The sequence below is a fragment of the Frankliniella occidentalis genome, unplaced genomic scaffold (genome assembly GCF_000697945.3).
Source record: "Frankliniella occidentalis isolate FOCC.00 unplaced genomic scaffold, Focc_3.1 Scaffold2, whole genome shotgun sequence".
In the NCBI taxonomy this organism is placed as follows: Eukaryota; Metazoa; Arthropoda; class Insecta; order Thysanoptera; family Thripidae; genus Frankliniella; species Frankliniella occidentalis.
This window is the reverse complement of record NW_026267132.1, coordinates 1,500,812-1,526,386: the sequence shown is the minus strand read 5'-3', so window position 1 is coordinate 1,526,386 and position 25,575 is coordinate 1,500,812. Positions and strand designations below refer to the sequence as shown.

The 25,575-nt window shown below is 51.9% G+C and overlaps 2 protein-coding genes across 4 annotated transcripts in view; both read left to right on the top strand.

Moving 5' to 3' along the window:
* The window catches only part of LOC113205953 (uncharacterized), a 197,224-nt gene extending 172,464 nt beyond the window's left edge, over positions 1-24,760 (top strand). For all 3 annotated transcript variants that reach the window (XR_008010883.1, XM_052265027.1, XM_052265024.1), the window contains 2 exons: positions 12,192-12,463; positions 24,632-24,760. Coding sequence is in view for 2 of the 3 variants with exons in the window: in XM_052265027.1 (XP_052120987.1) it covers positions 12,192-12,231 (40 nt within the window). In the remaining variant the exon portion in view is untranslated. The remainder of the gene's footprint in view (positions 1-12,191; positions 12,464-24,631) is intronic.
* Positions 14,854-15,696, top strand: LOC113206232 (uncharacterized). Its single transcript, XM_026422219.2, has 2 exons — positions 14,854-14,910; positions 15,358-15,696. Exons 1-2 carry the CDS (start codon positions 14,866-14,868, stop codon positions 15,637-15,639), a joined length of 327 nt encoding a protein of 108 aa, XP_026278004.1. The 5' UTR covers positions 14,854-14,865; the 3' UTR covers positions 15,640-15,696.
* Positions 24,761-25,575: the final 815 nt, after the last annotated feature.

The window sequence follows — 25,575 nt, the reverse complement described above, 5'->3', positions numbered from 1 at the left end:
GGGGGGGGAGAGAAAAAGTTGTAATAGGGCGTATAGGCATGCAAGCGAGGCAACGCATGTTGCAGGTAAACCCCCCGCCTCTTCTCGCTCCAAGTGTTTCCCGCCGGGGGGAGGCCCGGATACGAGGCCGCGGGGAAAAGTATGTGTGTACCGCTCGGGGCTGCTGTGTGCGCACGCCTACATCCTCACGGAGGCTGCCTGCCGTGCCGAGCCGCGGTGCCGCCGAGCAGGCGCATGCTCAGAGATTAACGCAGGCCGTAAGCCATATGGCAGACCTGTGAGACACTCGTCGTGGGCCCATCGAACTTCGCGCTCCTGCGGGAAAGCAGCGTGAGCGAGAACCCAATCTTATTTCATCAGCCTAGGAACAGACATGTCGCGCCTTTCGAGTCGATTGCACGGGGGGACGTCGATGTGATTCGGTTAAAAGTGATCTTGGCCAAGATGTCTGTTCTAAGAAAGACACTCATCGACGGGGTGCACACATGTGGCTCTACAATTGCAAGTGCGCAACTCTATTTCTTGGAATTAGAACCATTAGAACACTTGACGCTTAGAAAGCACTGTGCTCCGAAAGTGTGCCCTTATATCAGTAGCACACACCCAGAAAACTGAGTTCTTGGATCAAGTACACTGTGCTTGATCACGGTTTTAGTCAAGAACATTTGCCTTGATCCAAGTCAAAATTGCTTGGATCAAGGCAAATGTTCTTGACTGAAACCGTGATCAAGAACAGTGTTCTTGATCCAAGAACTCAGTTTTCTGGGTGCACTCGTGGAAGTGCACAACCAACTGTCTTAGATACTATTTGAAAGTGTTACCGAGAGTTACACCTTCAAAAGTGTTGAATGGATTAACACTTTCCCACAGCAAACATTTTCCCGCAAAGTTCCCGTTTGTTTTTGTTTTTTCGGGAAAATTCGTAGTTTTCTCTGGCGCATGCGCGAAGCACAAGTTGACGCATTTTCGTGTTTTAGAGATTTTGTATTTATGATGGTTTGTGAGCCTAGCAGGTAGAAATGAAGTTGGGCCGACCGCAGATTTGTTTTATATCTAGTTTTTCGTCATAATTCCCTCAAACGCACGTTTTTGTTTTGTTTTTGTTTTTGTTGTTGTTTTTTTTGGTCAAAAGTTCCTACGTTACCTAAAAATTTGAGGCGGTGATACCAGTGCTGTGGGAGTGTCTCGTGAGCTCTTGAAACCCACGACCGCTCCGTACTTTACGTCGTTGCTTACTTCTCGCAGAGGCGACTTTGCAGCTCCGTCGGGCGCGGAAGAGGAAGAAGCGAGCGCGCGCGGCCGACCCAAAGGTGGAGGAAGCGGTGCCTCCTCGGGCTCGGGGCGAGAACAAAGACGGCGGGGGCGGCCAGGGGCGCCACTTGGGGGCCGCAGATAATCAGTCATTATTTTCCGCAGCATTAAACACAACACTTCAAAGCGTAGTTGTGGGGGGGACACACCACACACTTCTTCCGCGCATTTTGGTGGCGGAGGGAGGTGGACCCGCGGCTGCTGGCGGCCACCTCGCAGCTGGCAGTCCTCTCGTCACCCGTCCAGATACCATTATTTTCTTTCTGTCGGGCCGGGTGAGGCGGAGCGAGGGGGGGCCGCCGCCGCCAGCGCCGCCAGCGCGCCGCGCTCCCCTACATGCATGAATCGTTCGCATCCAACCCGAAATTCGCCTCTGAAAGGACCTCGGGGAAAAACTTTATTAAAGCCTTAACTTCGCTTCCATTGATGCGCGCGCTGGCGAGGTAAGGCCGCCGCTCTCGCTTCAGGAGAGAGCGGCGGGGGTTGGGTCCGGAGAGAGGGATGGGGGGAGAAAGGTGAAAGTGGGAATGGTGGAGGGGAGGGGAGTGTTCCGCGGGGTAAAGGCTCGCCAGTGTCCCGGCCGATTTAGCATCGGGGTTCCCATTAATTTGATCATTAAAAATACAGTAACATAAATTTATTTTGTGACATTTTAAAAACCGAAAACAGAGCGATAATGTGTCGGGCATCGCTAACAAGGTGACTCCGCTCGCCGCGATGTCGCTGCCGACCCCCCGCCACGCCACGCCACGCCACGCCACCGCGGCCGACACGCGCTGCTGCTGGTCTGGTGTACTTCCTTATCCGGCTCAAATCAGCCTCAGACGGAACCTTAACTTGTCAAAGTTTAATCAAGCACCACCACCTCGGCTGGCCGTGGCGTGGCTGTGCGGGGCGGGCAAGGTGGCGGTGGTGGTGGTGGCTGGCGGTGTTGGGTGTGGTGTGTGTGGTTTGTGTGCGAGTCACTCACAACACGTCGGCATGCTCACGGTGGTCATGGGGATGACAGGGTGCGCTGCGCGCGCCGACCTGTCAGGATCAAGCTGCACCGGGCACGACGGCGGCCGAGGGGCGGCGCCGCGTCGGGCCGCGTTTCTTAGGCGCTTCAGCCAGCGGCACCGCTCCTCTCGAAGGTCCTCGAGGCGCCCCTCAAGGCGCTCTCTCTCTCTCTCTCTCCCGATCTGCCTCCAGCCCGGCCCTTCAACACCTCCGCCCGCCCACAAGATGAATGGAACCGGTCCGTCCGGTCCTGGACGGGGTCCTGGACGGCTTACACTAATTATCACTCGGTCGCGACCCTGTCGTCGCCCCGCCTGACCCGCACTGTCATGCCCCCGGCAACGCCACTCAAAATATCAGGATTTCCAAAAACTACCTTGTCGAAATCACCGGAAAAAAACGAGTGCTTGAAATCAAGTGAATTTTCTCGAAACAAGAGCCATGCACTTCGAATAAACTGAATGCTCACCCTCGTTTCAAGAAAATGCACTTGATTTCATGCACCGGCTTTTTTGAGGGTGAAATCATCTAATGCATTCCTCTGAAAATAAGCATATATGTACCAGATCCAATCCACTCATCCAACTCAACATTTTCCTCTGAAAATTTTACTCTTCGATTTAGAATATCACGGTAGAAACGAGCAGTTTTGGATAGACGTTCCACGTTTCACATGGACGTTGTTTTTCCCGTGATATATGCTGAGCTGTTTGGTCCTCGTGGCCAAAGGGTCTGTAAGACGCGTGATTGGTCAATTTGAAGTCATTGCTCCAATCCTCAAAAGTGATTTTCGTTTTTACTGTTCGTTTTAAAAACAAACATACTGGCTTTCAAAGTGCCAGAAGTATTATTCGCGTGCGCGTTAGTGCCGCGTGCAGGTTACCTATCGGTGGCACACATCTAAATGTGTAAACGCTGTAAACGCGCCAGTCTGCCCGACTGTTTAAACTGTAGTGACATTAAAAGTATCGCCCGCTGGAGATACTTCGCCTGAGAGACTTTCAATTAGGCTGGGAGGTCCTGGCCCCCTCCTCCTGCGCGCCTTTCCCCCTCGCCGTCACCGCCGCCGACACTCGACTCAACCCTTCCGTCTCCCGCCGCATAGCCCGGAGTGCCTCAGGAAGGGCAGCGCATTGGGATCCCTCCGCCGCGCCCTTTTACGGCAATAGACTTTTAAGTACTTCTTGCGTACGCCAGCCCAGCCCCCTGGCAACTCACCTGCTTGGCGCACACACGTGTGGTATGAGTATGAGGGAGAGAGGAAGGGGCTTACGCGGCTGTCGGCTGTCGAACCCAGAGCCGCGGTACCGACCGCCGCCCCGCGGAGCCGCCTGATCGAGGGGGCGGCGAACATCGGTTGACACGCTGGTATTATCGTCTGTCCCCCTCCCTCTCCCCCTCCTCGTCCCGCAGACCGGACCTCGAGGAGCTTTATGGCCATGGCGAACTAACTGCTTGTTTTATGATCGCCACACCCCGCCACCTCGCATTGCCCCCTCCTCCCCTCGCCACTACTTTTTATTTTATTATTATATATATTCGAGTCGGTCCAGTTTTGCACACAAAGTGACACTAGTGGGACCGCGCGAAGTTTGAATATCGTTAGCGCTCGGCGAGGTGACGAGGGGCGGCGCGGCGAGGGAGACGCGACCGCCCGACGCCCAACTTTTTTATTATTTCAATGTTGGCGCTGATTTGTTGACGCACCGATCACTTCCGCCGCGCTGAGCCGCGACCTCAGGACCCCACCGCCGCCGAGCCACCCCCGCCTCGCTCTCCCCTCGCGGCCTGTGCAACCCGTTCGTTCGTGGTGGACTCGACGCCACGGCGAAAGTTGCCCGAGGAGGAGAGGGGTTCGCCGCAACGTGACCGTGACGCGGGCGCGCGGAAAACAGTCTGAAATTTTTAATATTTGTTTTCTTATTCACTGTGAAAAATATTCGTAGATTTACGGGAATATTTTCTTTGATAAGTCGATATGTGAAGTGAATGTACAATCTGAAATTGTACTAAATGTACAAGCGATTCGTATTGATTTGGAATTATTTGATAAGCAAGAGTTAGGGTGTTTCAAAAGCGCCGAATGTTCGATATTCTTGGCGCTTGTTGTGGAAAAGTTTCTTTTTGTGTCAAAAATGAAAACTGTGAAGTCCGGAATTTTTTGGACAAAATTTAGAGGTCGCGCCAGAGGCTTGAAGTTTAGCATTGGTTTCTTATGGGCTTTCATACGTAATATTGAAAATTCTGCCTGGACTCCAAATTTTTGGTCAGAGGTCAAAACTAAGACCATAGCTGTAATCTACGTCAAAAACCGAGTCTGGAGACATATCGCATGACTTCGTACCACCTCAGATTTTGAAATAAATTTTCCCAATTTTGGGTAAAATGAGAAAATTGAGCATTTTTCTAAAATTAAACTAGAGGTCGCACAATTGCATGCAACATATCGTCAGACTCGGTTTTTAACGTAGATTACAGCTATGGTCTTAGTTTTGACCTGCGGCCAATAATTTGGAGTCCAGGCTGGCTTTTCAATATTAGGTATGGAAGCCCATAAGAAACTAATGTTAAACTTCGAGCCTCTGGCGCGACCTCTAAATTTTGTCCAAAAAATTCCGGATTTCACAGTTTTCATTTTTGACACAAAATGAAACTTTTCCAACACAAGCACCAAGAGAATCGAACATTCGGCGCTTTTGAAACACTCTTGCCAAGAGTGCGCTGTTTGCAAATTTACAGCATAGTTTGTAAGTAAAAATCATTTAAGTCAAGTCAAATTGTTTTATGGGGAAAATTTTCACAGTGTCTCTTTGTATTTCTTGTCATATTGTATATGGTATATTCATGACTGTATTTTTGTCATTTGGTTGTCCTGCCGAATGCTTGGCCGGGTACCGTGTGACGGCGCCATGCTGATGGGGGCATTAGCGGGGGGCGTGACACGCCGCGGGTGTCACCGCCTGGCCTCGGCTGTGGCGGGGCGGGCCGGGGTGGCCGCGCCCGGAGCCTCCGACCGCACGGCCCGCTCGCCTTGTGGCCTCAGCTAATCAAAAGGTTTTCATGTCAAAGACACATTTCGGGGGAAAAACACACTGTGCAGCTGTGGCGATAGAGAGAGAGAGGGAGACAGAGTGTGAGAGAGACAGGACAAAGACAGAGAGAGAGGCGGAGAGAGGAAGGGGAAGGGGTAGAACAGATAGTGACACGCCGTGGTTCCTCTCTTTTTTCCCACGATACGCAAATAAAAGTGCAGCGGGCTGCAGCTCCTGTCTCTCACATAATACAGACGCTCGGACATGCTCCACTTTATGCCCCTTTACTTTGCATATATCAGAAAATGAATGTTTTTCAATAATGTATTTCCTCTAAAGTGTCAATGAACGTGCCGTTGCAGTGCCAAGCCAAGTACTTGCGCCTAGGGGGGACTGACCTGAAGGCGCGGAGACTGTCTGGATTACAAGTAAGTTTTCATGCGGCGGCCGAACAGTGGCGGAAAACTTGAAATGACCTTGAAACACCTCCCCCCCCCCCCTGCATCACTTCTGACGTGGCCTCGAGCAGACTTTGCTTCAAGGTCTCGCCTCGCCTCCCCGCCCTCCTCTTCGCTTGCAGCTGCTTGTGTCCTGCTCGTTCTCCTCCTTGGTGGTGCACGCGTGGTGATGCCCCAGCCGGAAATGGATCGACGTTGAATCAACCTCATTCTGACCTGACCATCATAGGTCCGAATTCAACGTAACGTCTTCAACGTCGAATCAGCGTTGAGGCGACTTTCAATTTCTTGCTGGGTGCTCGCCCAGAACACTGTAAAAAGTTTTCCTGATTTTAGGAAAAAATATGGTACTAAATGCTTCGTAAAAAATAATTTACGAAAATATTTTGTAAGTGTCAATTTACGAAACGTTACAAATCGCTTGTCCCTATTGCAAAGCACGCAACTCCACGGAGCCTCCGTCAAAGCACGCACAGCGGTCCGGCGCTGGCGAAACCACGCAAAGTTCTTAGGCGCTGGCGAAACCACGTATCGATGTTTTTCAAAAAATCTGAGATAACTATATATTCTGGAAGAGGGAAACGCCCTCTTTCCAACGGTATAGGTCTCAAAAATCACCCCAAAAATCGAGTTGCGTGGTTTCGCCAGCGCCGGACCGCTGTGCGTGCTTTGACGGAGGCTCCGCGGAGTTGCGTGGTTTCGCCAGCGCCGGAGCGGCGTGCGTGCTTTGCAATAGGGACAAGCGAAATATAATTCGTATCGAATGTAAATTTTGGGGTTAAACGTCATAAAATTTGACGAAAATTATAACAAATTTTCACAAAGCCTAGATGCAGCTTTGGATTTTACAACGCAATTCGTAAAAAAAGGACGTATCATATTTTTGTTACAAACGTAGTTTTCGTAATAGAAAATTAACCGAGAAAATTTCGTAAAATTACGATAGTTGTTTTTTCTGTGAATTGAAACCGAGAGAGAATTAAACACTCGGTAATACCCTGTAATACCCTGTAATACCCTGTAATACTTGTAACAACCGGTAATACCTCGTAATACCCTGTAATAAGCGTAATACGCGAAATACGGAGTAGTGTCTGCTGTACACGAAAATGCCGAGATAAAACCCCCTCGACTAAAACCTAGCGATAAAGAAGTGACCCGCAACTAGTAAAAGTGCGTGAAAGGAGCCGGCGGTGGTGTGTTGTTCACTTTTTTAGACAGTCTCTTCATGAATTTCACTAACTGGACGTAAAAACGTTTCCCCTTTTGATAGAAGATTGTCTTTCTAGATTTGATTTTACCAATAAACGTTTTAGTTTTGATCAGCCAAGTGACGCCGATAATGTTTCTTTTCATTCGTTTTTTAGTGGGGGTGGGGGTTCGGTGGCGTATGTCCGACTGATGTCGTCTGCAAATCTTGGCCGGCCACACAACAAACGGCTCCCAGTGCGCCCCCCCCCCCCCTTTTCCCCACACATCCTCTCCTAGTCAGCTCTGCATTTCACCCTGGGGAGCAGTTCCTCTCTCAGCGGCACCAAGCTAGCCAGCGTCCTGCCGCGCCTGGCGGGGCCGGGTGGGGCCGGGGGGCTGACGGTGCAGAGAGAGGGACTGAGGGGCCTGCAATGACCCTGCCGGGGCCGCGCGACTCACTGACGAGATGCAATAAATACGAGTGGGATCACTCTGGCAAAGTAAAGCGGTCTTGTCATATTGCAATCATTAATTACCAACAGAGAGAGAAATGATGTTTATCACTACTGTGACAAGCTAACAGATCGCTGGGGCACAACACGGCGAGCTGAAGGAACAAGGGGCGCGTCCACTGAAAGATTGAGATGATTATAAAGGTAGGATCAACTTGAAAACATTTCGCAGGTCGCGGCTTTGTTAATAGACTCAAAAGTAGATAAAGAAAGAAAAGGAATACAAAAACGGATAAAATGATAATTACGGCAGTTGATATAATTCAAAAGTGTTATTTGGTGGACCGGGGGCGGGCGGCCAGCAGCAGGTGGGCGGCTGGAGTCCATGTGTGTATCGGCCCGGCGATTGGATATCGGGAGGTGTCGTCTGCACGGCGCTACAGAGGCCCCCAGGGAGCCCGCCAAGGCCGTCAAGGCGCCCGTTTGCGCCCACTTATGGGGGCGCAGCCACCACCGGCCAGCCCCTGGTATGGGACGGAAAAGAAGGGAGCGGGCCGTGTCCCGTCCCCTATCGCGTGGTCGCGTCGAGGTGTTGTTCCCGCATTAGATATGGTCTTGGTGTACGTACGTGTATACCATCAGGAAACAAAACTCGGACAACCCCGGACAACCCTCTTTTGTTTATGAATTAATTAATTTATCATGCTCTACAGCCATTAAAAGTGTTCTTGGACTCAAAGCAATTGATTTTACTGTGACACTCTGACCAAAACCTCGCCAAAATAAATTGTTGATTGTATCTCAAGCATGGGCGATTTTTATGTGTTCCAATAATCTTTTTAAAATAAAGTAAGAAGTTCCTTCGCGCAATTTCGTTTCTACAAAGAGAACATTTTATGGGTGCAGTTCGATAAAAGTGAACATTATTTTTAATCGCATCATTTACTGTTCTTGAATATAACTCGTTGGCCGATCCGATATGATCTTTGATGACACACTCGCACACACCCGTCGCGGCGGTTTTGTTCTCGTCTTTGTTGACTTTTTTTGGAGGATTTCTATTTTTGCGAAGCCATGTGCGCCATGGTGCGGGTCGCGTCCGAAAGCAATTCGTCAAACATGGACGGGCGCTGCGGACGGGCGCATCCCGCGCGTAATCAAAACCACATCTGCTGTCCAGCCGGCGCCGCCTTGTGCCTTGTGGCCGCCCCTGTCCCCCGGGGACTGGGCCCCGCCACGCCCCGCCACGCCCCGCCACACCCCGCCACGCCCGCACGTACGTGACACGACAAAGAGGACATCATATGGACGACACACAAATCATCCATCGCCTGGACGAGCAGGACCGTTCCGCACCGAGAAAGGGACACCACGACGTTGGGACGTTCGGGACGTTCGGTGCAGAAGACTCGCTCGCTGCACTAAAAAAACAAGGCGCCATTTAGCACCCTGTGTGAGTTCTATTGCGTGAGTGCCTAGACAAGAACACCCCCTGTCCAAAAGGTGAAATTTGACATTTTTGTAGCAATTCAAGGTTTTTAATTATTTTATTTTATTCTTTTAAGAAAGAGGCATTACATCCTTAGCCCCCTCAACAATTTCTTAGCATTCCAACTGTATGCCTTATGTATTCATTTTTGGTCAGATAAGGCTATCAAATGTTCTCATAAAATTATATAGTTAACCTGTTTCGGTGGTGTACGACCGTCCTGGCAGACCGACAAACCTTAGAAACACGGTCAAATGCAATGAAATGAGCGTCACCTGGAGGAGGACCAAAGGACCATGCGAGTTTGGCATGGTGCCGATCGCCGTTTGGATGGTGAACGCCTGGCTCGTCTCGAAGTAATCCCATCAGGAGATCGAGGATCTCAAAACATGAATTCTGGAGTCCGGAGTCCGGTTCGATCCCCGCCGGGAGCGTCCCGGGACGCGTATTCATCTTGTGGAGCCCCGCGGCCTCGCGGCGAGGCCGACGATCCCTTTGAGTTCTGCCCGCGGCCGCCGCAATGGCCAATTAAGACTTGTAATTTCATTTTTTCCAGGGTAGAGGGATATCATTAACCGTGCATAATTGGTTTGCGTGCGGGTGGGCCTGTATCGTTTTTCATCTCCAAGAAGATGAGTTTGAAGGCTGCTATTAGGTTATGGCCGGTCGGGGAGAGGGAGAGGATCGCACCGAATGGACGTGGCGCGCAGCGACAGAGAGTCGGCGTCGTCCGGGGGACTCAAGTTTCGCCCAGGAAATGACGCTCAAGGCATAGAGACCCAATAAGGCCGAGAGAAAGACTTAAACTCGCTGTTACAAGACATCGCATCGCTCTGGGGCGTGGTGGGGCTGCAGACGGGAGGAAGGGGGAGAAGCCTGAAGGGAACAAGCACAAGGAGGAGGAAAAGGGTTGGAGCCGGCCGTCCACAAAAATTGAACGGAAAGTGCATTAGGGGAGGCGAGGAACAAAAGGGAAGAGTTACACGAGGGGAGCGTAAAGAGGGGGGAGAGGGGATCATGCCTGCCGTATTTACACGTATGGTGGCCTCGTCTCCACCTCAACATTACGAGATTCCCCATACAGCAGGCCATTTTGACGTGTGTATTTTTTCCTCAGTTCTCAAATTACAACCACATACAACTTCTGTTTTCTGTCACAAAACTTATGATGTGACACTGATTTATCAAATGTACGTATTTTTTTTTTTTGTCCTCTGCCCCTGTTTTGGCCCTCCTCCCCGGAGCGAGTCGTGTACCCCTAATGGGGTGGCGCGACACCCCGGGAGAGCGGGGCGGCGCGGGGCGGGCGGGGCAGCCCCGAGACACTTAGCGACGCCCTGCCAGATAAAGAGGAGGAAAGAGTTGGGTATTAATTGCGGGAGAGGAACTGGAAGACGTTGCGGACGGCGGAAATGGCACCGGATGAGAGAGATGGAGGAGATGGAGGGATGGGGCCTGCCGGGGGGAGCCAGGGGGCCGCGGCGGGAAAGAAAGAGACAGAGCTGCACTTGTGACCCAACTTACCACTTAAAATTTTCACCGCTGACAAGGAACGAGTTTCTTCCATGCCAAGACAGCCGCAGCCAGCCAGGGTGTTGGTTAGGGGTTGGAGAGGGTGATCTGGAGTCGGATAGAGACGGTGCCGGCGAGGCAGTCAGTCACACCGAGATAAAGAGAAAGGGAGAAGGCATCGTGGCGGGACGGTGTTCGAACCCCCGGCCGTAGCGGTGGCCGTCCGCCCAAAGGGACCACGGGGGCGGCGGGGCCACGACAGACGAGACGTGTTTTCACGGGCGAGTGGCAAATATTCACAAGTTGGCGGGGGGGGGAGGGGGGGCGCCCCGGTCCCAGAAATGGAGTTAGGGACAGTTGGAGGACCTGGACCCGTCCCTCGGCGCCGCGGCGCGACCCGCTGGCATGGCGGCGCCGCGCGGGCGGGACGGGGCGGCCCAGCGCGACGCGTCAGGGCCCGCCGGGCAAGCGCTCGACCGGCGCGACGCGAGCACGGGTAGGCAAGCGGGAAACGGCGGAGTGCGGCGGGAGTGCCTACCCGGCGTACCGCAGGCGCGCGGTAGGCAAGCGGGGGCCAGTGGTGTGTGGCGGGAGTGCCTACCCGGCGTACCGCAGGCGCGCGGTAGGCAAGCGGGGGCCAGCGGTGTGCTGCGGGAGAGCCTACCCGACGATCCTCGGGGGTCATCGGTGGCGGCTCAAGGCCCAGCGGCGGCGGCGACGCGTCCATTCATGTGTAATACGTCAAAGTTGTGGGACAAGTTTGGGTAGACGTCGTCTTGTTCGGCCCGGCCGCACCTCGCCCGCCAGGGTCACCCTGGACGCGTCCGCCGCGCGCCGTTGCCCGCTGACGGAGCGGACAGGATGCGCACCTACTTGCGAGTGAGGCGGGCGGGCGGGCGGTCCTATTTGGCGTGGAGCAGTACTGTAATATATTACTAAAGTGCTACAAACTCGTAGCGTAGAAACTGTATTTTATGCTTGACAATTTTGTGCTCTGTTTTTTCTGGTTTACGGTAAGAAAATACACTTCAAGATGTGCAAATCCACTGTAAACCGTAGGATTAAGTCACTCTAATAATTCACAGTTTTGAGGTGTTAACTGTTGCAAATGCTGAGTTTACTTTTTTACAGTGGAGTACATCTACAAAAGGATCGCGTGATCCGCCAGCGCCCACCTGGCGCACGCTCACTCGTACATGCACGGCCACGGCAGTCGCTGAGCCCCGTCCGCGACCTCTTGATCCTCTGCCTCGCCTCGCCACGCCGCGCACCGACACGCCCTCTCGCCGCCTGGTCCCCGGCCGGTCCCCGACTGGTCCCCACTGCACAATGCATGCATACAGAACGAAGCCTTCTGCCGTCGGGGGCTGGCTGCTTCCACACGGATGCTTTGTTTCCTTCATATATCCCCCTCTCTCGCTCGCTGGTCTGTTTTGCGCTCTCCTCCCCATATACCCGACCCCGCCATCTCTGCGGCGCTTCCCCCCTTTCCGCCCTAGGGATGTGTGTGGAAATTGTGTAGTGAAGGAACGCATAAGATCACATTCATTTGTTGTAAACCGTAAATAAATAAATTTATATTTAAATTTGTAAAAGCACTTTCCTATTTACATACGTCTATGTATATTTGTTATTTATACTTTGTTTTGTGAAAAACCCAAAATATTAGCATCTTTGATGCTCCACGCTGTCACGTTACTGACAACCCTCAAGTATTCTCTATCCCTTTTTTGTTTTCTTGTTTCAGATATTCGTCGTGTTCTTCTTCAAGACCCCAATCACTTTAGACGCGCCTTGCCCCGGCTCCCTCAGCGGCAATCCCTTCATTCCTCATCCAAATTCGTAAACGTCATTCCGTCAGAAGAGGACAAGGGTACGGCCACGAGGGAGCGTCCCGGGGGCTGCCGCCGGCCGCGCCCCCGCCGCCACATCCTTCACGTTTCAATATCCGAGGCCGGACGACGGTCAGTTTGCACGCACACGCCCAAAAAAACAGAATTCGCACCTCATGATAATTTGGTAAGAATTTTTTTCTCTTTTTTTTAAGATTTTATTTTACTTGTTATAAGTTGGTGTTGCGTGTGCCGGTTTGCTGCTCTGCACTCTCGGGTGATACCTCACCTCCCACCTATCGCTCGCTGCGTGGCTGCGGGCCGGGCCGGGCCGCGGTGCCGGTGCCGCCGATAGTAGCGAGTTAGTTTGGAATACCGGACGGGTCCAGGCCCCTGCCCACCGGCCCGCCCCGCCCCGAACAGGCAGCGCACAGCAGGGCCCCAGGTTTCAGCGATCACCAGCAGATTCTGACCAAAGTTTTCCCATTACTGATGGACCGGAAGGTATGCCGTTCTGGGCGTTCGGTATGGCCAAAGCCGCGCTACGCGCCCCGCCCCGCCTCACCACGCCACGCCCCGGCACGCCCCGCGACGGTTGTGCCTGTGTAGTCGGTAAGCTGGAGCGCTCTGACTTTTAGCGATGTGTGCGTCTCAAAGAAACGATGATGGAGCAGGTGGTTCAATTGTTTTGGTGTTTCGCGATAATGTATTGTTATTAATTCGTATTTGATGATGGTTGTGTAGTATATAACGTGCAACACCTTCGCACACACTTGCAGCTGTACCCTTTCGGCTTTGGTGAGCTCAAAGGGACCCGTTGTCTGCTTCCGCGACCCTTTGCGATCTCAACCAGGGCGCTCCGGGTGGTTGTGCGGCCGGACTGCATGTAAATCCGACGTCAGCATCCTCCAGGGCTAGCGCGCCCCGCCACACCCCGCCACGCCCTGCCACGTCCGTATTTGCTGTGTAGTTAAGCCCTGGTCGCTTGCGGCTGCTGCCGGTTGTAGAGGTGGTGGACCCGAAAGCTACGTAGAACCAACCATGGATGCAAAGTTGTGAGAAACTCTTACCTTCCTTCCCCGCCGACCCCTAAGCCAAGCCTAAGCACACTCGGGCCAGAACGTGCTATACCGGTGGATGGGGCGGGGCTCGCGACTGTACACAAAGTGCACGGCATGCAGCACAGGCGGCGCTGTGCAGAAAAATAAAGGTGGAATATTTACTTGTCAGAAAAAAAATCATAATTAATATGAAAAAAGAGAAAAGGCAGATGAATCTAGCGCGCGTCTAATTGTGACAGCTTACTGTCGGCCCCCGGCTCGCCTGGCCAGCCCTCCCTGGGCTAATTAGTGCTTGCGCTGAGCCGTGAGGCTGAGCCGTCTGGAAAGTGCAGAGGCGGCTCATTAAATGGCATCCCGATGGCTCAGCACCGACAGACATTCCAATGGGTCAGTTTGGGGATTTATTTATTTTCTTGAAGGAATAAAAACTGCATGTGAAATATTACAATAATTATTACTAGGTAGATGTACGCCAACGCCAGGCACGTCTCGCCTAACAGGCTTCGCGATATATCTCACCCAACACTGTTACGCTGCGACGCGCCTGACATACATCTACCTAGGCGTGCGGCGCTGACACCCGAGTCGGGCAAAAGACAGAGACGTAAAGAGGTCTTTGGCTTTAAAAGTCACAAAATTTTGTTCAAGGGGTTTTTATTTTGACGAGTTACCCCAATGCAGACCATCAAAAATATCTTAGGAAAAACATTTATTTGTTTTGGGGCCATTGTCGTGTAGGAATCTCCATCTAGTGCCCAAGCGGTTAGAGATAGAGCCGAACGGACGGAATTTTGGCCTTCAGACTCTACACCGTCCAGTTACTTTGATGAAAGTCTTCAAACAATAGTTTGTTGTTTGTTTTTTTTTGGGGGGGGGGGGCATTTTGATTTCGATTTTTTTGACACGTCAATGTTTTAGCTAGAATGATAATCTTTGAACTTGATCTGTCCTTTTATGAAACAAAACGACCCTCAAAATTTCAGGTTGCTAGTTTAATTTTCTAGGCGCGCGGAACTTTTTGTTCATCACTGGAATAATAGGCTTCCCTGTCGCTCAGCCAAACATCGGAGTCCGCAAAATGGTGTGTGTGGCTGCTGAAGCTCTCTGAAATGTCTTGATTTTGCACACCTTTTGCCGTAATTCTAGTTATAACCCATACTGTATAACTAATGTGCAAATGTAAATATTTTAAGTGAAAAGCAGTGCACGCCCGCACGGTGAAAACACTTCTTCTCTAGGTTTCCTGGAACGGCTAAACACGTGGCTCATTCATTTAGACAATTTCTCGGTAGCTTTGTAGAAACCACGTGTTTAGCGTGTGCACGGCCGGGCTGCTATTATTATTCTTTCCGTTTTACGACTCTGGCAGGAAAATCGAATAAAAGGTGTTTTATTTTCGAATTACGAAGCAAGTTTTAGTCGGCTTGTCGTGACCCGCGTTTATGCATTTCAATTACCATTAACCTGGGCCACTAATGTGAACAGATATATAAGGGCGACCTAATAACCTCTCCGACATAACGACACCATGGCCCGCTTCACCGCTGTCCTTTGCACTCTGTCGGTCCTTGTGGTAAGCGCACGGTCCAAATCTGCAATTTTCTAACCATGAACAAAAATTTTAACTCTGAAGATCTTCTTTGTCCTAATAAGTATATTTCAAGTGAGCACACAGTGTTCCGATTTGTATTAAAACAGGTTATGCGATAGGAAATGAATTTGTGGAAATCATTTTCAGTGAATGTACGCGTTTTAATATAAATCGCAACCCATTACTTATAGGCTCGAAAGACAATTTTAATACGAATATGGTGGATGTCCTCAGAAATTTCATTTTTGTTCATGGCGATAATTTTGTTTTGCAGAACTCTAGTCTTGCAGCTAGAACTGACATCCTGTACTATACAGTTTGATTTGCAAAGCAAGAAAAGTTTTAAAACTAAGTTTCGAATAGAATGAGGGTTGTGCTAATAATGTACATGCTAAATCATGCTATATCCCGTATGCTTACTACATGCAGATCGCGCTGGCGTTCGCCGAGGAGGAGTTCGGCGAGCCCCACACGATCATCAAGCGCTCCGAGGGCAACAAGTTCGTCAAGTACCACGGCATAGGGGAGGGCGCGACCAAGAGCACGGGCACCCTGGACAAGTCGGGCTCGGGCCGCTTGGGCCAGAAGTCGACGGGAGGGAAACCGAGCACATCCGACGGTCACTCCACTGTCGTTGGCGGCGTGCACTACGAGGCGGGGGGGTCGTCGGGGAAGAAAAGCCCACCCAAAAAAGGCAAGGGAAGGCGCTGATGGGTCGACAGAGCCACACACTGATAATTTGAAATATAATCCGGTCTGCAAAGTCTACACTACTTGTATGTCTTTGCACTAGCACCGCACTGGATAAACAAGTGTGTTGTTAAAATCGCATCTTCAAGAAGTGTCGAGGGTCTAGAACGTCTGTGATACAAAACGACTCTGAAACAAACCTGAAAATTTTAGGTCGCTAGTTCAATCCGTTCTCGAGTTATCGTGATTACCGACACACACACACACACACACACACACGCGCGCGCGCGCGCGATGGGCTTTGCTGTCGCTCAGCCGACCAGAATTATTGCATCATCAAAGTATAGTGTTCACCAAGCAGTACAACCACTGTTGTAGTCTTCTGAAGAGTGGTCGAGCGCGTGAACGAATCCTGACCGGGTCGGGCGGTAGAAAGGGGAGAGAGACCGGGGGGGATGGGGGGGGGTGATCGCCTTCCGAGGCAGAGCATAATATTTAGAAGAACGAGCTAATGAAATTTAGCTCGGAACCGTAAACTTGTAACCCCGCCCCCTCTCCCCGGGGCCCTGCCCGCCAGCCCGCCCAACGCGGCGCTGCGAGCGGGCGGGGGTGGGGCGGGGCGCGGTCCTGGCGAACGAGATATGTAAGAGTGTCAACATTTGTCTAATAGCAAACGAAGGCGCTACGCTGCACGGCTCCGTGTTCGGGGCCGGGGCCGCCGGGGAGAGCGGCAGGGGATCGTGGAGCTGCGCTAGGGGATATTTAGTTTCTCTCTGTAATTTTTGTTAATTAGGCCGACGGTGTGCTGTTCTGAGGCCCTGCAGCGCTGGCAGCGCCCTCGCCGCCCAGGGCCCGCATCATAGGCACGCCGAGTCATGCCGAAGAACTCAATGATGTACCGGGTGTATTTTTGGAAACGCTCCGGTTTTGTGGCATTGCATACACCACCCTACCCAATATGGCCCAAGGTCGAAACTCTCAAAACTGGAGCGTATTCAAATATGCCACCCAGTACTCGTGAGTGCACAGGGTAAATAATAAAGGTGGGAATAAATTAAAATGCCTTTGCAAATGCACAAAAATGTGTAAAGGCATCCATGTTGACACCTTTAATGTAGTTTTAATGCGTTTCCATGGGTGCTTGTTTTTGATGACTTGCATTAGAACTCGTTCTTTCCTACCTTTGTTTTTCTCCTGTGTGAGGATGTTGAAAGGCTACCTGCCACCATACGGCACATGAGTAAACTGTCTACAACGTTTGATGAGAAACTTTTAAAAAGGAGGGTGGCTTGAACCTGCGCCACACTAAAAAAAAATCAGTGTTCCAACGCCAGTCCTGTTTTTTGTGGCCGGGTTGTTGGTCCAAAGACGCGATGCTGCTAACCCTATGATAGCCGGTGGTTGTGCCACCGACCATGTCGTTGAGCCAGCATATCGTAGTCGTTGGAATAGCATCCTATCTTCCTGAAGCCATTTCAAAAACAAAATGTTGGAGGTGCAACTCTCGTCTTTGGTACAATGGTTTGTTTTGTTGTTTTTTTGCGTGCATAGCAGACGCGCACTGACTGCCGAACGGTGCCTGTCAGTCGCCTGCTGTGTGTCAGTGTCCAGCAGTTGCCCACCACTTTATCGAGGGGGCAGCATCGATCCGCCGACTACTTCCAACGGGCAGTAATTTAGTGATTTCAAAACTATTTCATGTGCCTCAATATTGGTCCGATAAGGCAACACTGAAAAATTATTCTCTGGGCATGCCCAGCGTGTTTGAGATCCCTAAACCCCTCCCCTTATTCTTGCTCTCTCTCTCTCTCACCCTCCCCCCCTTCCTCCCTCCCTGTCTGTCTCTCCGCGGCCCCTCCGCTCCCACCGCGCTGCCGCATTTCTTAGGCGCGGTGGCGGCGTTGGTGGTCGCGGAGGGACTGAAAGAAACTATCCAGCTGAAAGCCCCCTTGCCCCGCCCCCGCGTCGCCCCGTCCCCCGTTTCCTGTGCCCCGCGGTTTCCTACCCCTCCCGGGGCTGAAGCCACAACCCCTTGGCCTGCCGCGCCCCGCCGCGCCCCCGCGCACACATCCCGCGTAGAAAATGCGAGAAGCAGCCGCCACAACGCTGCTGCGGCCAAGAAAAACGCCTCTCGGCTCTTAATAATTTCATGAAATTTCGCTAAGAATGGAACGGAGGGAAAGCAGCAGCGAGGGCGGGGCTGCGGCTGGGGCGGGACGGGAGGGGGGCGGCAGGAATTAAGACCCCCGAGTGCACTCACTTTCCCAGCGCGGCGCCTGGCGCCCCACTATCCGCCTCACATACCTCTCAATTAATTAATTAATAAACTAATTAATTAAAATTGCTGAAAAATGGATGCGTCTAATGTTGGGAAGGAAGTCGCGCGGCAGCAGGCGACTTGAGGTCCCAAGGCGTGCGCTCTCTCTCTCTCTCTCTCTCTCTCTCTCTCTCTCTCTCTCTCTCTCTCTCTCGCACGCACTTGTCGAGAGCGCAAGCTGCAAGGATTTTCTTCCCTCGGTGTAGAGTGGTAGAGTGGTGTACTACTTTCTTTCCTCACTGTTTTTTCCTCTGGTGTTAGTGCTTGCTTGTGCAGCATAGTTTGTGTGTAGTCGCCAATCAATTTAAATTTTTTAGCACAATTTTCAATAATGAAAAATAATATGGGGTCAATTTAAATAAAAATCATACTTATTACTCCTGGTGAAGCTCTCTGGACAAGGTCTAGATACGAGTCCCCCCCCCCCCTCCCAGCCCCAAATCTCTTATTCCTAGATTGTTGTTAAAAACTGTTGGTGGTTTGCAGACCTCTAGATTTTGAAGGCGGCACTGCACTGCCGCGCCGATACTGCCGCCTTCTTGGAAGATCGTTGAGCGCCTCCAAGCGGAACGTCGTTCACATGATGGATACGCTCCGGCGTATCGTGTGGCGGGGCGGGGCGGGGCGGCACACCAGGTCTGGTGGCGCGCCTCGCTCATGGCAGCGCTGCAAGGGCAGGAATAAATTGTGAGCCATTCGCCCCCCTTTTCGCGAAACCACCACCGTCGTCGTCGGAAGACGAGAAAAATCTTGAATAAGGGTGGAAAATAAAAAAAAATGTGGTGGTGGTAATAATAATGATTGCCAATTATTGCAAGCGGCGGTGCGCGCGTCACGTATGACTGACTCACCGCTCGTGCCAAAAAGATTGGGGTTGGAAATCGCGGAGGGAAATCGCGCTACTGTGTGCAGAGGGAGAGGAGCGGGGCGGGGCAATGCCGTGCAGCCGTGCTCCATGGCTCCACATTCTCACCTGGATTTTCCTCGGATTTTTTTCACGATTATCCTGTGTTTACTTGAGAATTTTTTCCTGATGTACCGGGTGATTCAGAGTAGACGCAGGTGCGGGCGGGTTTGCCTATCCTCGACTCGGCGGGCGCACGGGTCCCCTCCTAACCTCTCCCCAGACCTGGACCCGTGCGCCCGCCGAGTCGAGGATAGGCAAGCCCGCCCGCATCTGCGTCTTCTCTGAATCACCTGGTACTGCGCTCACCCAAACAAACACACGGTAAAAAATGATTGCTAACCCAATAGCTGAAATGAGGAATACTTATTATTTAGTCATATAGCTAAAAAAATTAACCTTGTTTTTGGTTACGTAACTAAATGTTAAAGCACACGCCTATAAAATTTTAGCCAGGTAGCCAAATTCTTAGTGACAGGTGAATATGTAGCTACTGGTAACCGCATTGCTATACAATTAGTTTTTTCTATTTAGCTTTTATTTTGCAATATCGTTAATCTTCTCTCGTGCAAATTTCTCTCCGGTCGCAAATATCGTTGGGGCCGCGTCCGCCTCGTGTGGGCCGCTCTAGGCCGCCTCGACGCGCGGAATGGTCTCCTTGTAAAACAGCCGCGCTACACGCCATCAGCTGATTGCTACATGTGTCGCACGGGCGGGGCGGCTGCCTCGGCGGCGGCGGCGCCACGGCCGCGTCGTGCCCAGCGTGCCGTGGATAAAAGGGGCCATTTCGACGCCGAAAGGGAGCAGGCGGATCGCTGGAGGAGCGCGAGGCCGCGCAAGCAGCGCAGGGCGGGCGGGGCCATTCCATTGCGCGCCCCTTTATTTCCCTCCTCCTTCAAGGAAGCGTACGGAAAACATAAAATCACATACCGATTCAAATGATGTGATAGGTGAGTTTATTACGGGCGCGCGGTGATATATTTAGCCCCGGGCTCCCGCCGCGCTCCCGCCGCGCTTTCCCTCGCTGCCGGCGTCTCCATCGCCCCGCCGCGCTTTACGACGGCCAGGGGGTGGGCGGGGCCGCCTCCTCCTCCGCGACTTCCTCCCCCGCACGCCGTCTTTTTATCGTGTCGTGTGTCGCTTACGCCCTATTATCCCGTTAGCCCCGCCGAGATTAAGAGCTTATTTTTGCTTCCGTCGTGCGAGCGGAGAGAGCTGCCGGGATGAGAAAGGGTTACACTCCGTCTGCGTGTGCGGCTCACATTCGCGACATGACGCGTCGTTATCGTTCTTGTCTTTGTTTCGAGGGAAAAGAGGGGGTTAAGTTTTTTATGTCAATTCTTGTCATTACATTCCTGGACAAAAATCCACACGGGGGTTTCATAGTCGCTCTATCCATCGGTCGCTGATGTAGCCCAGGAACATTAGACAAAAAAAGGCCTTGACCCCCCCAAAATTCGCAACAGCGGGGAACTTTTAGGGCTTATAGTAGGTGGTCCTGGGAGTACTCCCACGGAGTTCCCCTAAAATCGGCCCATGCGTTCACCCGTGACGGGCGTTCAAAGTCCGCCATTTTGGATTTCTGCACCGTAATGGTTTTCCGGACATAGCTCCTAAACTATTTATGCTATCGGAGTGGGCAAGTGCTCATGCTCTTCCCCAAACTGAGCGCTACAAAACCATGTGGTCGTATTTTCATGATATTTTGTTTTTCACTTCAAAAATCATGAAAAAAGTCCAAAAACTATTTTTTTTAAAGTTCAACTTTTTCTTTGCGGCTGATTTGTGGGCAAACGCGTAACTGGATCGAAAAATTGTGTCCTCTAAACGTTGTAGAGCGTTTCCTGACGATTCAGAATCACCTATAGATGTTTAAGTTCCCACTCTCCTTCACTGCTAGAAGGGAGCAAACGTACCAAGCGGCAGCGTGTTTTGGCGCTTGTTGGTGACCGGCTCCCATAAGGCTACGTGTATTTTGTAGAGCAGACATCGCTTCTAGCAACGTCTTCTCACTTTGCATGCCTTCTCTGTGTGTCCCAATTATTAAATTGATAACCCGAACCGATCGGTCCGACGGTCCGCAAGGGTGAAATCAGCCCCTTCAGAATTGTATGCATTTCCCCTAAGGCGCAGATAGGCAATCCGCACGACTTTTGAGGATTTTCTCCTATTTTCGGCTATAAATGACCCGTATTGTTGTATTGTCGGTAGGGAGGCTATGTAAGTCGGTTCGTCAGGTTCCTATCTGAGTAAAAAAAAATGCAGCACATAAAATTTTCACTTCAGACGTGCTTTTTGGACTTTGTTCGATTTGCTTGCAGCAAGTATACGGCAATTTCCATCAGACGATTGGCTCTGGTGTATGAGACTGCTGAAGTTAGACGAATGCTAATAATCATCGCCGAGACTTCAACAAACGAACGTACAAAAAATCTTTATCATACAATACGATTTAGGGTCATTTATAGCAGAAATTAGGAGAAAAACCTCAAAAGTCGTGCGTGCACGCAAATCGAACAAAGTCCAAAAAGCACGTCTGAAGTGAAAATTTTATGTGCTGCATTTTTTTTACTCAGATAGGAACCTGACGAACCGACTTACATAGCCTCCCTACCGACAATACAACAATACGGGTCATTTATAGCCGAAAATAGAAGAAAATCCTCAAAAGTCGTGCGGATTGCCTATCTGCGCCTTAGGGGAAATGCATACAATTCTGAAGGGGCTGATTTCACCCTTGCGGACCGTCGGACCGATCGGTTCGGGTTGTCAATTTAATAATTGGGACACACAGAGAAGGCATGCAAAGTGAGAAGACGTTGCTAGAAGCGATGTCTGCTCTACAAAATACACGTAGCCTTATGGGAGCCGGTCACCAACAAGCCCCAAAACACGCTGCCGCTTGGTACGTTTGCTCCCTTCTAGCAGTGAAGGAGAGTGGGAACTTAAACATCTATAGGTGATTCTGAATCGTCAGGAAACGCTCTACAACGTTTAGAGGACACAATTTTTCGATCCAGTTACGCGTTTGCCCACAAATCAGCCGCAAAGAAAAAGTTGAACTTTAAAAAAAATAGTTTTTGGACTTTTTTCATGATTTTTGAAGTGAAAAACAAAATATCATGAAAATACGACCACATGGTTTTGTAGCGCTCAGTTTGGGGAAGAGCATGAGCACTTGCCCACTCCGATAGCATATATAGTTTAGGAGCTATGTCCGGAAAACCATTACGGTGCAGAAATCCAAAATGGCGGACTTTGAACGCCCGTCACGGGTGAACGCATGGACCGATTTTAGGGGAACTCCGTGGGAGTACTCCCAGGACCACCTACTATAAGCCCTAAAAGTTCCCCGCTGTTGCGAATTTTGGGGGGGTCAAATGTCTAATGTTCCTGGGCTAATGGTGTCCGTGAGAATACCTTTCTGCTGGGTTTGTACTGTCGGATGTGTCGAGTGCGATTTGTTTGTGTGGTGTAAGTTTTTAACCCAAGAGTTTGACTTGTCGCTCCCGGTCGGGCCTCTGACGGCGCGATGCACCCCCTGCAGCACCTCCGCGGGACCTTCGCAGAGATACACTTAGGCATATTGCTCCGCCGCCGGGCACACATCACCCGCTGCCCGCCCGGACCTCGGCAGATTTTTACGGCGAAAGGGGGAGAATCTGTCATATGCTCTTTTAAAATAAATAAATTTACTTTTGAGTACATGGGCGCGCTTCTGAAAGGGGTCGCCATTTCGATTTGTATTATACACACTGGTGTGCCGATTTTATTATTGTTTACCATCACTTGCAAAATATTTTTGTGTTTCTGTGCTGAATGGCCTTCTTGTTCTTCAACGTAGTTATAACTTTCACTGGAGGGTGCCGCAAACAGGCAGGCGGGCAGACGCTAGGATGTCGAGGCGGGGCGGATATATGTCTGCGCGGGGGGGCTAGGCTCCGGCCACATTCAAAACAGGAGCGGCGTGACATCCCGCCCCGCCCCGCCCCGCCCCGCCTCGCCCCGAGTCGCCACCGCGCCCCACGGAAACACGTCAAACAAAACGGGGTCGGTCTGGACGTGCAGGGCCCGCCTGGACCTGAAAACTCTGGGGGATGCGCGCGTGAAGAGTGTGACAAGGCGTGGCCGGGACCCTGGGCTGTCCCCGCGCTGTCCCATGCGCCGGACACTGTCAGGCCGGAGGAGCCGCTGCCGCTGGCGAGGCCGAGAGAGAGAGAGAGAGAGAGAGAGAGAGAGAGAGAGAGAGAGAGAGAGAGAGGGAGGGAGAGGGAGGGAGGGAGAGGCCGCCAAAAATACACAGTGGTGCGTAGTGTGCGCAATTGTTTTGTGTTCCGGCGGGGATGAAAAACATCGACATACTACAGTCATCAAGATTTGTGCGTGAACGAGAGAGACAGGGTGAGTGAAAGGGATGGGTGAGCGAGTGTGCGTCTCTCTCTCTCCCTCCCTCTCTCCCCTTCGTCCTTTCTCTCTCTGCGCGTCATCACCAGACATCGAGTCTGTCCATCTCCCAGCCCGTCATCGCATGGATCGAACGGGCCGGCAGACAGACAGTCAGACAGGCGTCGTGTATACGCTGAAATGCACTCGCTATCGGAAGACGACAAATAAAAAGCCCGGCATAGAAAGAGACGAACAGAGAGAGAGAGAGAGAGAGAGAACGGGGGTGGGGGAGGGGAGATAAATAAGTCGGAGGCGACGCGCGTCGCGACGCCGGGGCGTATCATCTGCCGTCGCGTCGCGGCGCTGATATCCCTTCCGACGGCACGCTGGAGCAGCACAGATTTTTAGTGCGCCCCGAATAAGTGTACCAAGGGAAAAAAAATATCCTGCACACTTAAACCGTATGCACTGTATCGTGTGCATGTAGTATTTAAAGCAAAAATGGCTCATCGATGATCGATTGTGGAGCACTTCACAACCCTCGTGGAAAATTACACAACTCCTGTAACAATACACCACTCCTGTGCAACACCACACCAATTCTGTCGCTGTCGAGCTTTGAGCTCTGCTTGTTCAGCAATGTTTTTTTCTAAATCCTTAACTTCTTCCTATGTTTAATTTCATTTCTCTTATCGCGTTTCGTAACGTCACGCATTCCAGCTTTGTTTTTCCCGCCGTGACGGCTGCATCACACCCCGACCCCAACTTGTTTTCCGAACCCGTGTATCCAATGAAGCACTTCCCACCTCAAAGGGCACACGGCGCTGCGGGCCGGGGGCAGCAGCGTGCGGTCAAGGGAGCAGGGGTCATCCCATGCAGCTCACATCCCGCCGATGTTGTTGTTGGTGGCCGGCGCGCGGTCGAGCTCGTCGTGGACGTCCACCTCCTCGGCCACCGCCGCCGCCGCGCCGCCCTGCTGCTGTGGGGTGCTGCGTGGAATTTGTAAGTTGTACTAAGAACTTGCCTCAGCCGTTGACTCCAAACTTGGAGGAACACAAGGAGCTGGCCGGGCGAGGGGTCGGTGGCGGTGGTGGTGGTGGTGGTGGTGGTGGGCGGGTCCTCCCCCCTGCCCCTCCCCGCCGCCCTCACAGTCCGTGCAGCCCCGTGCTCCCGATGCGGAACGCATACGATACAGCAGGATGGTAATACGCCGCGCCACGCCACGCCAAAGCCTGAGATGTCCTATTTAATAAAGGAGACGCCAAAGGAGCCGGCTAGCCGTGGCGGGGCGGGGCGGGGCCGGCCGACCACACGACACCGGGCGGGGGGCCTCCTTGAGCCGGGCCCCGGCCGGGCCGCCGGACTACTTGGATCCAACTCAATCATCTTAATGGTTGCGGTTGCAGAATTTGTAAGACGCTGAGCAGGACGCCGAGGAGGAAGCCACACCACACCCCGGGCTCCTTGAGGAGGACCCGCAGAGACCGCGCAGCGCCGCGCCACGCCGCGCTCAGACGACATCCAGATTAGCGATGTGGGAGGTGAATTTGGCGAGTTGGGTCCGAGTCCATTAGCGCGCGTCACGGACGCGGTGGTGTTATCGGCCTCGTGTTCGGGCTGGTCCGCGGAGATCCGCGCTCTCAAATGCTGATTATTAATTTTTCAAATGATTTTTTTTTTTTTTTTTGGCAGCTGCAGCAGCCGCAGTGCGCCGACCAAAGTTTAAATGATATGATATGATATTTTTACGGAAGAAGGAGAAATTTTGATGTTTTCCCATAATTTCAACGAAAAGTTGTCAGATTTTGAGAGGAAGTCTCCTTAAAAAACGTGTGGATTTCCGTGAATTTTCCTTTTTTTTTTTTTTTTTTTTGGTGAGACACATCCTCAAATTATGAGAACTCCTCAAAGATTGTCCCTTTCTTCCTCACTAAAACTCAGACATTTATTTTTACCGCGACGCGGTCGAAACGAGGTCACCACCGCCAGCATCAGCAACAGCGAGAGAATAAGGTTTTCGGAGCGTCGATCAGGAGGACGACGCGGGTGCGGAGGAGCAGAAGGGAGCGGAGGCAGCGTGCCGCCCGTGTGACCATAAACTTTTCGGAATCGTGAGAGAATGAGGTGGCGGGGCGGGGTGTGGATCTCGAGGAACGTGACCGGCAGTGAGTCATGTCGCCGACGAGACTTTGCTAATAAAACTTGAAACTTGACAACAAGACGAATGTGGACATCCAAGCCGCATGCCGGACGAGACGGCACAGACTTGAATGCCACGTCCTACCGCGCCACGCCACGCCCACCGCCCCCCCTCCTAACAACTTAGTCCGACACGGACACAGCAATCACA

Bases quoted from the DNA above. Each gene is read 5' to 3' on its own strand.
- LOC113206232 (XM_026422219.2), top strand. From the start codon at position 14,866: ATGGCCCGCTTCACCGCTGTCCTTTGCACTCTGTCGGTCCTTGTG. The intron at 14,911-15,357 runs GTAAGCGCACGG...TACTACATGCAG, and splicing joins GCACTCTGTCGGTCCTTGTG to ATCGCGCTGGCGTTCGCCGA.